The following is a 12,068-nucleotide window of genomic DNA, read 5'->3' on the forward strand; positions in this document are numbered from 1 at the left end:
AGCAAATTCAGCAAGCTGAGAAATACACGATAAAATACTTCGTCTGCTACTATAATTCCAAAAGATAAGACAGTATACTTGTACGAAATTCAGGACTTTTTTCTGCCCACATATATGCACGCAGAAATGCACACATGCACGCAGAAAATGAAGAAACTGGGCACCTACAAAATTGCCTTTCTTTATAAAGTAGAAACCTGCACAATATTATATGTGTAAATGAAATTACAGAGGGTCCATAAAATGAATGGATTTTTAGGCAATTGTGACACCAAGAAGTGGTGACAGGGGTGTCCAATAGGAATAACAATGACGTCGATAAATAACCATACCATGGAACATAGCTGCATTTACTTGCATATTTACAATCATTTTCACTTTTTCAACCATCTTTGCACATCTGTACGTATACGTAAAGGTCAAACAGGGTAAGAAGAGGTTCCCAAGGTGAAGTGACTCAAGTTTACATGCCAATAAGTTAAACCTCCAAACTAACCTAACTTGTTATGTATGGCTCTCACTGAGAGATATACTGTGGATTCTGAATCCAGTTAACCCACTGGTATGATGCAAAACAATAGCATAAAAAGAAAAGTTGTGTTTTCACGGTTCTGTCACAAAGAGAAGCACTAGCTTCCCAGTGTTGCCTCGCCTTGCTAGGTCTCCAGAGACCTGAGTGAAGCGACGAAATGGTGGATGCAGTGCTTAATTTGAGCCGGTGGTTGCAGAAGGGGGCCACTGGCACTCTCTGTTGGGGACCAACACTTATCTTTCTCCATCAGACATTGACGACAGCAAGAGTGGGAAAAACACAAAAGACGGAAAGATGTGGAAGAGAAAGAAGTAAAATTGTCAGAAAGGGAGAAAGCAGGAACCTGCAAGAGTGAGATAAACGACAAGGGAGTGTCTGGAAGTGGATTAAAGAGGCTTGAATGAGGTGGATTGAGGACTACACAGCCTTGATATTCAGCACAAAGCCATCTTTTAAGCAGAGCCTGGGGCCCCGCACTTACTCTTTTACAAGTTAAGCAGTGGGTGGCACCCTTCCATCGCACCCGCATTCTCCAGTTTCGTTTGGACCCTGCACACCTAATGGGGGTAAAGAAACATGTTGGGTGCCCTGCTGTCACAGTCAGGCATGTTTGCTTTCAGCACAGTTATGCAGGACCACAGACACACACTTTCAGGGAAATCAAGTACATACTGACAAGAGGCTCCATCAGCACTGGAAAAGCCAATAATTCTCACCTATGCAAGAGCTATTGACTTTTCCAATGTCTTTTAGACATGTTGTAGAGCAGCATGGCTGCTGTGCAATTACGGTAAAATATATTTAAAAAAATGTATTATGACCTGGGCAGCACTGGTCATGTCATAGCACTTTTTTTTTTTAAATTACAGTGGATGGGAGTTGGCAACACAGACAACAGGAGGGTAGGGTGTGGGAGAGGAAGAAGCAACATGGACGGGGGGTGGATGGAGGAAGAAGCAATATAGTCAGGGGGTGCGAGGGGTAAGGGGCAACAGGTACAATGGTGGGTGGAGGTGGGAGGGGAAGAAGCAACATGGACAAGGGGGTTTGGGGTTGGAAGGGGAAGATGAAAAAAATGTAAAATATAGTACCACAACCACAGTGCAATCAGTGGAAGGACGGTAATCAACGTGAATCAATCAGTACTTGGTCCATGCTCCAACTGAAAGAAGAGGAAGTGATGCTGTCATGCGCTGCCCTATTATGAGGCAGCAAATAAGAGTGATAATGAAGGCAATGAATGGTGATTAATGGGTGAGCTTCAAGCCCCCTGTAACATACAATATCCCTTGCAAGCGAAAGCACAGACAGCACATGCGCTGTCACAACTAAAAAGAACGCTGTCGGAGTGGGCAGGCTCTCTGCCCTCACTCTCAATGTGAAAGTGGAGAACACACCTTTGGGTCTGTAAGATAAAGTAATGCTCAAAGGGTGACAGGGACAGGGGGTCGAACACTAGGTGCTTGATTTCTTTTTATATGGACATGAGATAGCTAGTAAAATTGAGTGTGGTGGGAATGGAAGGGAGCACAGCAGATATTTACCTATTTGGGGAGGGACGTAGATAAGTAGACAGAAGTTGGTAAGGGTGGATTGCAAGAAACTAGGATTTTTTATAAATTGGGTTTGGGAAGAAAGAAATGGCAAGATGCTGGGTGGTGTGGGTGGCAGGTCAGCAGATAGAATTTTGGATGGGTAACTGTGAATGAAGGGGATGTTTTTCACCTTCACTAAAAAGACAAGTGAAGCTTCTCTTTCATTATCTATTTGATGTCACCCCGAACCTTCAGTGAAACCATCCGGTCATTTACAATCAACCATCTATAATTGTATGCGTTATGTTATACCACCAGCATCTAAATAAAACATATCTTCCATTTTGTACAGTATGTAGGAATTTCAGAACCTGGGCATTCTTTATGATTTTGGGTTTGCCCATTAACTGGAATCATAGTGATATGGTGTTGATAATAGTAATTACGTTTATTAGGTGTATATATGTCGGTCCACTGTAATGATTATTAGTAATATTTTGTATTGCATAATATGACCTACAGAATGTACCTGTTTAAGGGCAATATTTTGCCACTCTTTTTCTTTTATTGAAGTGTACAGTGTGCTATAGCTAGCTTGTAAATTTAATTAAATAGCACATAATGTTTCAGACTGAACTGCTTTGTAGCTCTATAAACAATAGGTGTTACTATTACCCAGCTCAATTCATAGTGACACATTTAGAAATAAGATCCAAGCTTAGAACTAGATGGCAGTGGAAATTCAAAAGAAAATCCACAGGTGAAATGCACTTCAACATAATATTCCTGTGATGGAGAAGCTGGCACCTGTTGATTATCCTTCAAACTTCTCACCTCCTCATAAATTGGAATATTTTGAATTATTGCTGATCCACAATATGGCCATATTTCTCTCCACTGTGAAACAGTCAATGCTGTTGGAGTAAGAGATAAAAAGAGAGGTTGAAGGATCACTTACTTGACCTTGGCGGCACAGGATGTGACCATCACCACAAGCATGACGTAGAAGATGGGGTAAGTCAACTGCATGCTTCCCTTCACAGTGAGAATCAGCAAACCCGAGACAGCTTTCACTGAAATCACAGCAACAGATCCTGGAACAGAGAAGACAATCCACACATGAAATAACTGAAAAGGAGTTTGACATGTCAGTTTACACACTAGAAAGGTTAGCTATTTTGTATATTTTACTCTTTTTCTTGAATATTTGCCATATAGTTAACTCGTAAGAGCACTCGTAAGACTGTTATGGAAATATACCTTCCATTAAACTCAATGTTGGCCAAAGCCAACCTCCATAAAACATTGATGGTCATTTGACTTCACTTAGCGAGCCACATTAGCGTCATTTTTTTATGCTAATGCGGCTAGGAAGGCAGTTTTGCCGCACCAGATTTACAAAGTGGTGCAATGCATGCATGCACTTGCACCAGGCATAATGTATGCAAATGGGGCATTCCGGTGCAGAGAGGCCCCCCTATAAAATTTCACTCCGCCATTTTTTCCATCATTTTTAACCCCTGCTAAGGACAGGCGTTAAAATGACAGACCCACTGAAATCAATGGGCCTCCCTGCACTTTGCTGCACTAGCATCAACATTTTTGACGCTAGTGCAGCAATGCGCCACAATAGCATAAAAAATGTTGATGCTACTGTCCTAACGACCGCCATGGTGTCATTAGGTGGGGCAGGGGCGACGCAAGAAAACTGGTGCCCCAGTGCTGAGGCACCATTTTCTTGTAAATCTGCCCCTTTGTTTGCACTTGATTAAGTTAACTACTCAGAAGAGATGACTGAGATGGGAGAGATGGAATACTTAATAGCATGGAGATCGGAAGTCTGAAAGAACATGGGAATGACAAAATAGTAAAACGGCCAAGGAGATCAATTGAAGCTTTCACATTTGAATGTAACTATTCCCAAAGTATTCCAATATTTGATCCATTGGAAATTAATTACTGAAGCACTCTCTGGGTAGTAGAAACCTCATTGCACTCCATACATTCATCATGTGAATGTAGATTCTCATTCCAAATCAACAATCAACTTGACTACACTCAGAACCTAGCATGCATAATTGAATCCCAGTTTTAAGCCAAGGAACCTCATTCTCAAAGGAAAGCTTTCCAAAGCGGTAATCGACCTACGACGATGGAAGAAGTTAAGTATCTGAACACATATCAATCTGTACAAAAAGCCAAGTGGGACCTATTCAAGAGCAGAGTATTCATCCGGAGGTATGAATTCCATGTGAAGGCCATCATGAATCCTAAGTAGCAAAAGATCAGTACTGAAACATGGATAATCAATAAATAATGTTCTAAACAAACAGAATTTTCATCATACATGTTCGTACACATACAAAACAATATAGGTATAGTTGAGGAAGTGAATTAGTAGTGCAGAGAACACAGTGGTCATATAGTATAAAAATGGACAATAGTTACAACACAGAATACTGTATATTCCCCAGTGGTTGTATACATGTTGAGGTCCTGAAAAAACTAGGCTAGCTTTCATAAAGTTAGCCAGTCCGCTCTGTTCATTGTAGAGGGACTTTGTTGATGTTTCAACACCAATGTCTTTGAAGGCTCTCCTCAGGAAGCAGTCATTCAACTACCACACCAACAGGGTGTTGAAATGTCCTTTCATCAATGAATTCCAGAAGATAATCAGGTAATGTCGATATTCTGCAGGCACATACATGTCATTGTATCTGCAATACAGTGGGACGCCTTTGTAAACCTCAGTTCAAATGAACTGCTCACGTTACAGATGCATCTTGAATAAGTCCCACACAATGTTTTGTACAGATTGGTACACTTGTACTCATGACACGTGGGCATATTTTGTTGTCCTTGTTATAGATATAAAGTTTAAGAACACAGCATGAATCCATGATTACCTCATTCTCGGGTGAGCCTTTACCATCAACCCACTACAGTTTCACAGCAAATCCAGCTCGGCTCCTTCCAGTTATTTCCTTCAACAGTTGTCACCCCTGAACCCCTCTTTCCACAAACCACCAGCCACCTCCTGACTAGCTGCCAACTGCTTGGTGACAGAAACAGATAACTCACCTTAGCCCCCTTCCAACAACCAAATAACTATATTAGTCTGCCACTTTCAACTAGGCAATCATGTAATCACCCATGGGTAAAGTATAATAAGCAAGCACAGACAATGGAAAACACTGAACCTCTCAGCACTGCACCCCATCTCTCCAAACATCTGACTGACAACCAGCTTCTACAGCTGACTATATAAAGGGCTGGACAATCAGAAACATTCAAAGGTTTGTCAAACAAACCAATTCTCAAGATAAGGATCATAATGTAAAAACTACAAGATCATGAAAATGAGAACAACACTACATCCTACAATGCAAATGGAGAAAAGCACAGGGTGACAAAAACAGTGCCCCCCTAACGCCATCACGTTTGCGCCGTGTCTCAACTACGGCACACCATACCGTAAGTTAGATAATTACAGTTAGTAAGATAATCTTTAGTCGCGTTCAGTTCGGTGTTGATCTCAGCCACACGGTTCTTGAATGCTATCATAGTTAAAGTAGTCGTAAGTGCACTCTGACAAATTAATCTGAATTGTAATGGTCTCTGCTAATCTTTTTGATGTGTTGATATCAGGACTAACCAATGTCTTGTGCATTCCTACGCAATTTGAGCCCAGTCTTTTCTAAATGCTAGGTCCTGCGGAAAATCAGTGGTACATTGGCTACTATCAGGCCATCTCTTTAAAACACAACTTGATTAAAACAGTAGTACAGGGCACTATCATGATAGAATATTTACGGGCCAATATAGCCCCAAATGTCTTGAAAGTAACCACTCACATTTAACTATGTGGGGTGTCTATTATCCAAATGTCTCTCACAGGAGCCTTGTAGAGAGGGCTGCCGTACAGTACACCCACCTATCTCTAAATACATGTCGAGAGGCCCACTATTTATCTTCCTCTTATTTCCAATAACACATTACCAATTCACCACAAGGTGATGTGGCGACTCCGCCATTACATCACTGGTATACATATTTGATAGTTGCGCGCTTCCCTCACGAGGACTTCTGTGACATACGCCTACACGCCACGTCCTGGTTGGACCTCCTTTCAGATATCCACTAAAATGAGGATGCCTTCGACTCGAGGGGTGCAGTGGGTGGTTACTTAAACGTGTCCATAAGAATATTTATATAACCCCCACCTCACTTTGACTTTAACAGGGGAAGAGCTTTGATTTCCGAGAGACTTGTCTATGAAGTATACAGGGTCTATGTATGTTCCCTAGTGATGCTAGTGGACTGCTCTTGTCTTGCTTCCATCCCTCTCCCTGACATAATTTGGGTCGTTTATAGTGATTGCTTATGACTCAGCCACAGTAGGTACACACATGCTCTGAAGCACTGAATCTATTGACCGCTCATCTATTTATCTACTAATTCATTGTTTTGACAGGCTTTATCTCTCACATTATGATATGTGTACACCCTAAAGTATGACCATTTTTCTGCATATGTATTTTATTCTTGAGTTTTGTTTATTATAGTATTGCAGTAGTCCTACGGCTCGTACGTTCCCAAGGGGCCCTTTCCTTAACATAGGATGGTAAGGCAACAATTCTATAAATATATATTTTATCATGTGTGAGGTGACATTGACTCTCACACAAAGTTTCCACAGGAAACTCTACCGGCAGAAACATGACACCTATTCACATTGCGTATGCATGTGAACACTGAGTGCTTGGGCACTCTAATGTTTTACTATATATTGATTTTTTATGTTGTACTATCTTGTTCATTCTCTCTTTTCAGGTCAACCTAAATTGAGGGCTTCTAGACTTAATTGTAAACCTTTCTCTTAATATTTCTACACACTGCAGATACACATAGGGTTTCTCAATTGACGACTAGGATTTTTGTTTGTCTTTTGGTCCTGAAGAAATGCCAGCTGATCCTTTGGTCACAACATAGGAGTGAAACATGTTGACCACTATTGTGGGTTAAAGGATTATTTTTCTTTTTCACCATCTCTATCTCTTTTGGCGAGTGTGGGAACATTATTTCCTTTGCCACTCTCTATGTATGTTTATAACCTTGACATACACCCTAAAGACTTAATAAACACATATGTTTAAGAGCCTTTAGTCCTTTTAACACACTATCTCCAGTCCTTCATTTCCTTCACCTGTAGGTTTAAGTCTATTCTTATGACCGATAATGGCACTCATCAAAAGATCTCCGGCAAAGAGCCTCCCTGAGGGGCCCGTCAGGCATTGCAGTGCAGGCCCGTTGAGGAGGAGGCCCAATGATGAAGCATGACACCCACTGGGGTGTGTGAAAATCTTGATTCTCATTTTAGAAGTGCCTTGCTGACCTCTATTCAGTATTGTGGTACAATCAATCCCATTCATTTCATAACAGTGTACCTTATTGTTTTGTATTTGACTGTTGGGAGACTTTACACTCGACCAGTCAATTCTCCTAGTCCCTCTATTGTATGAAGTATTAGCACAAAAAACTAACCAGCTGCAAGCAGTATTTCCTCATACGGGAGCCCAGGATAAACATAGGATTCTCACAATGTGCTTGCCAATCGGAATGTTTCCCTCAGTGGATGACTGCACCAAATGGGGTACAGAATTTGCTGCAATTTATACCACCACGCGTGGTACCCAGACAAGTGTTAAAACAAATTCAAAATGAACACGGGCTGCTCAAGCCCTGGATTTGGGGATGAAACTGATGCGTAACTTCAACACAATCTTCTCACTAATACTTAGTAACATTAAAGGTGAAGCGGTAGCTTTGGTTATACGCCAGTGGCTCTAGGAGATTCCAAAGATGGAACAGGAGCGTCAACTACCAAAGATTTTTCCAAAACCTATACTAGTATAGGACGTGATATTTTGGGAGTCAAGCTGAAGAAGCCTGAAATTCAGAGTGCCACCCCTAAGGACGGTACTAAACAAGCACACAAGGCTTCCAAAAAATGCTGGGATAAAGAAAAACAAAATAAAGACAAAAGAACTCAGAGAGCAGACTCTCCACATCCAGAGAACTCAGAAAGGAGATAAAATCTCAGAAATAGAGAAACTTTAAAGACTCCTGACAGATATACTGGTTCATGTCCCTCTCGTTCCTTTCAGGACACACCGTATAGATGGAGTGAGAAAATGGGCCTGCCAGAGCAACGTACTGACTACGTGAAACAGAAAAAAGACTCACAGCGGATTTCAGACAATAAAGAAGACAAATCCCCACAACAAAAGTCACAATTTAAAAATATGTAGTTGGACTCTCACTTCTAGACGAGACTGCTGGTTTAGAGGAGACAGCACTTTTGTTTGTAGGTGACTGAATCACTCCTACAACAAGTCGCAACTATCGGCCCACCCCTCCAGGCTCACGAGCTGTTCTTCATCAAAACTCAGAAAGCAAAGGTGATTTCTGGCAGCCTTATGCATGAACTCTAGATAAAGAATCTCAGTGGAGTCGTGGTGGAACAGAAGTTACCCTTTTCTCTTGTTAGCAACAAGTCTCAGTCAAACACAGGTATAGAAGGAGATGCAGGAGAGTTTTCAATATATTTATTGGAAAGACTGCAATCTGCAATAAAGTGCATGAGCTGCAATGATTAGGATAATGAACAGTAAAAGAAGCAGGATTGCGAAGATGAGAGTTGTGAATATAAAACTCCCCAGCATTTTACAATAAACATGAGATATACAATTCCTAGCATAGAAAACCTAATTCTCTACCCCAGTGAGAGCTTGGTATGATAAACCTAATCTGCCAGTACCACGTTCATGAGAAGCGCCCCCAACCCTTGTTACCTTGGAATGAGGTCTCTAGGTCAGACTCCGCGGAGACACAAAGAGTTCCGCAGCAAGTTGACATGCAGCAAGTTGACATGCAGCCTAGATGGTATCCGGAAGGAACCCCTCTAATGACTTGGTCCGTATGAGATTTATGTATACCGATCATGTAGGGTCCCTGAAGAAGGTATGTTCCTAAACAACTGATGAGGAGGCAGATTTGTGTTGGCAATTACATAAACAATCCCCAACAAGTGCACATTATGTTCCTGTCACACCTAAGTGAGAAAGGGACATGATAACAATACCTACGTCCATCACTGATCATGACACTGATAATGACGCCTTAACGGTGTGGCATTGATAATGCAAATCAAAATATTTGATAAACTATAAACAATGGCAGCCATCTTAGAAGAAATGATAAAATAAATGAGATAAAACAGAGCAAGCTAAGTAGGTTATAGGTGATGGGGTCACAGGCCTTCAAGCCACAGGCTGAGCTGAACTCCTGAGTCCCCATAAGAGCTAAAATGGATTCACCAAAGTATGTTTGTTGGCACTTTCTCGATTAAAGGCATTAAAGGTTTTTCTGAAGAACTGTCAAACTTGCAGATTTTTAAACTGGATCCAAAAGCAGGCAAACAATTAAACATGTTCCTACCTAGCAGAGCTAACAGCATCACGAGAATGACAATGTGCTTGACCTTTTTCCTCTTATAGAAGTAGAGCAGGATGCAGAAGAGGATTATTTCCAGGATCTGGAGAGACAAAACCAGGGTAAAAGTTAGTTCTGTGCAGCTTGCATCGAATGTTTTACTTAGGGCCTAATTTAGGTGTTTGCAGAGGGGAATACTCAATCAGAAAAGTTATTTCCCATGGGGATTGTAATACGGCAGACAGGATATCTGTCACGTTTGTGATGGAGTATTCACCTCCGCCAATTATAAGATTAGAATTTCAAGCACTCCACTCCTACACCAAGGTGAAGTACCAAAATGTAGTTTATAGTTTCATTAGTAATGCTCTGGCGTGGTGAACTCAAATTAGGACACGATCCAACCAAATTACTCATATGGCCTGTATCGATCTTGAGTTAGGTGGCACATATGCAACTGTCTGCCCCATTGATACGTTTGATTGTTGGTTGGACTGTGGGGATTGACTCTCTTGCGAACACATTGGAATGGTATGATTCTTTATTCTTTTTAATGTTGAATGCAAAGTCATAGCTAGAAGAGAGTTTTGTAACACATTCAAAGATGGTGATTGTTTAATTGTGAAAATGATGTTCGTATTGGGTGGTACACTCTCACTGGTCCTACATCACTCATGATGCTACAGAATGCTAGTATAAATAGGATATTCAATATGGCAGCCGCACTATATGCCGCTGCACGTATTGTAATACCCGGTGGATTCTGGAGTATCTTCCGTGGTGAGTGTACTATAACTTGGGGGAACTGGCTTAGCTATACTCTTGAGTTGATGGGTTGGAGACTAATATAAATTGTGGGGGAAGCATATATTTGAGTGTTCGCTTACCAGGAACCTATGCTATTCACACAGTTGGGATAGCACAATATCTTTATGTGATAAACCCTAGGTGGACTCATAAATTGGGAAGTGTTTTTATTATATTGTCCAATCATATTAATTTTGTCTGGAACATAATAGGTGGAAGGTTATAAATTTGTTAGACACTCTAAGATGGCGATTGGTTAATTGTGTGAATAACTTCTGAATTAAGCAGGGCACTCCCGTTAGTCCTACGTCACTTATAGTGTTGTTACCGAGTGCTAGTATAAATAAGATATCCAATTTGGCGGTGCGCTACACGCAGCTGCACGCTTTGTTACACTGGGTGGATTCTGGAGTACACTCCATGGTGAGTTTACTATTACTTGTGGAAACTAGCATAGTTTGAATCTTGAGTCGCTGGGTTTGGAGAATAATATTAACTTCTGGGGAAGCATATACTTGTGTTTCACTCACCAGGAACCTATGCTACGTATATGGTCTGGACAGAATAATGAATCTGTATTGATTTCCACAAGTGAGAATCCCAGTGTGGACTCAGTAATTAGGAGTGTGTTGAGTATGCATATTATGGGCTTGGAGATGTTACTAAGTATAGGTATTATAGACATATATTACATTATATTGTGTACTTATGTGCCACTACATTTCTGGAAATAATCCCCACCTTATTGTGTGTCTCGTCACTAAGTCAAGGCATTGTGCGGCCTCAAATTGATAATAATAACTGTATTGTATTGCTATTTATAGGTTTGGTGATAGGATATGGGAGCTTATACATCTTACAAGATATATTCATATTTTTTTTTACAGATTATGCACATATGACAATACTGGGCGACTACGATTAGAATGAAGTACTGTTTGATGATTGATTCTGGTGAGGAGCCTATATTAATTTGGAAAAGGGATATAGGTCATTTGGGCTTGGGTTTTAGTTTAAAGAATATTAATTTTGAAATTGCTTGGTATTTGTAGGATATGATTTTGGGAAGCTATAATGACAGATTAGACATTCCTTGTATTTTCTTAGGTGAGATATTTTTCCAAACAAGTTGTAAGTGGATTGATTTGATGTACTTTTTCAATTATGTTTCTGGGGGAGAAAGAATCTCTTTCTGGTACTACCTATGACACCCTCTTTTCACATGAGATATGAGTCTTTTCACTATTCCTTGGGCCTGGGCATGCAATTTTGATCTTTCCTTCACCCCTGGTGATGTTGGTGGTGGTTTGAGCAACGACCTCCTTTTTGATTATTTACTAACTGATTTAATATTGGTATTATGACCCTGAAGAAGTCTGTGATGACATCTGCTTAACGGATGAAACATGTGTTTTCTTTGTGTATGGAGGGTATGTGCTTGGATACTGGCTGTTAATGAAACCTGTGGTATTCTTGTCAAGTGAAATAAACAAGAAAAGCAAACGTATTGGAGGGCTCATTTTGGTATTTTACCTTGGTGTAGGAGTGAAGTGCTTGAAATTCTAATCTCATATTTGGCAGACTTTTCAGCTCCAGAGGAACAGGTTGCTCTCCTGCATTTTGAGCACCCATCACATACTTTGAGACTGAAGATACTTTACTGACTAATGAATGCACACTGGTAGTGGGAGCGCCTTTCT

The 12,068-nt window shown here is 40.7% G+C and overlaps 1 protein-coding gene across 4 annotated transcripts in view; it reads right to left on the bottom strand.

Annotated features, from left to right (window-relative positions):
* NIPAL2 (NIPA like domain containing 2) overlaps window positions 1-12,068 on the bottom strand; it is a 433,718-nt gene that overhangs the window by 108,816 nt on the left and 312,834 nt on the right. For all 4 annotated transcript variants that reach the window (XM_069220538.1, XM_069220535.1, XM_069220536.1 and 1 more), the window contains exons 6-7: window positions 9,568-9,664; window positions 3,026-3,161 (exon numbers count right to left, since the gene is read on the bottom strand). In XM_069220538.1, the coding sequence (XP_069076639.1) occupies window positions 3,026-3,161; window positions 9,568-9,664 (233 nt within the window). The remainder of the gene's footprint in view (window positions 1-3,025; window positions 3,162-9,567; window positions 9,665-12,068) is intronic.

The sequence above is a fragment of the Pleurodeles waltl genome, chromosome 2_2, assembly GCF_031143425.1.
Source record: "Pleurodeles waltl isolate 20211129_DDA chromosome 2_2, aPleWal1.hap1.20221129, whole genome shotgun sequence".
Classification (NCBI taxonomy): Eukaryota; Metazoa; Chordata; class Amphibia; order Caudata; family Salamandridae; genus Pleurodeles; species Pleurodeles waltl.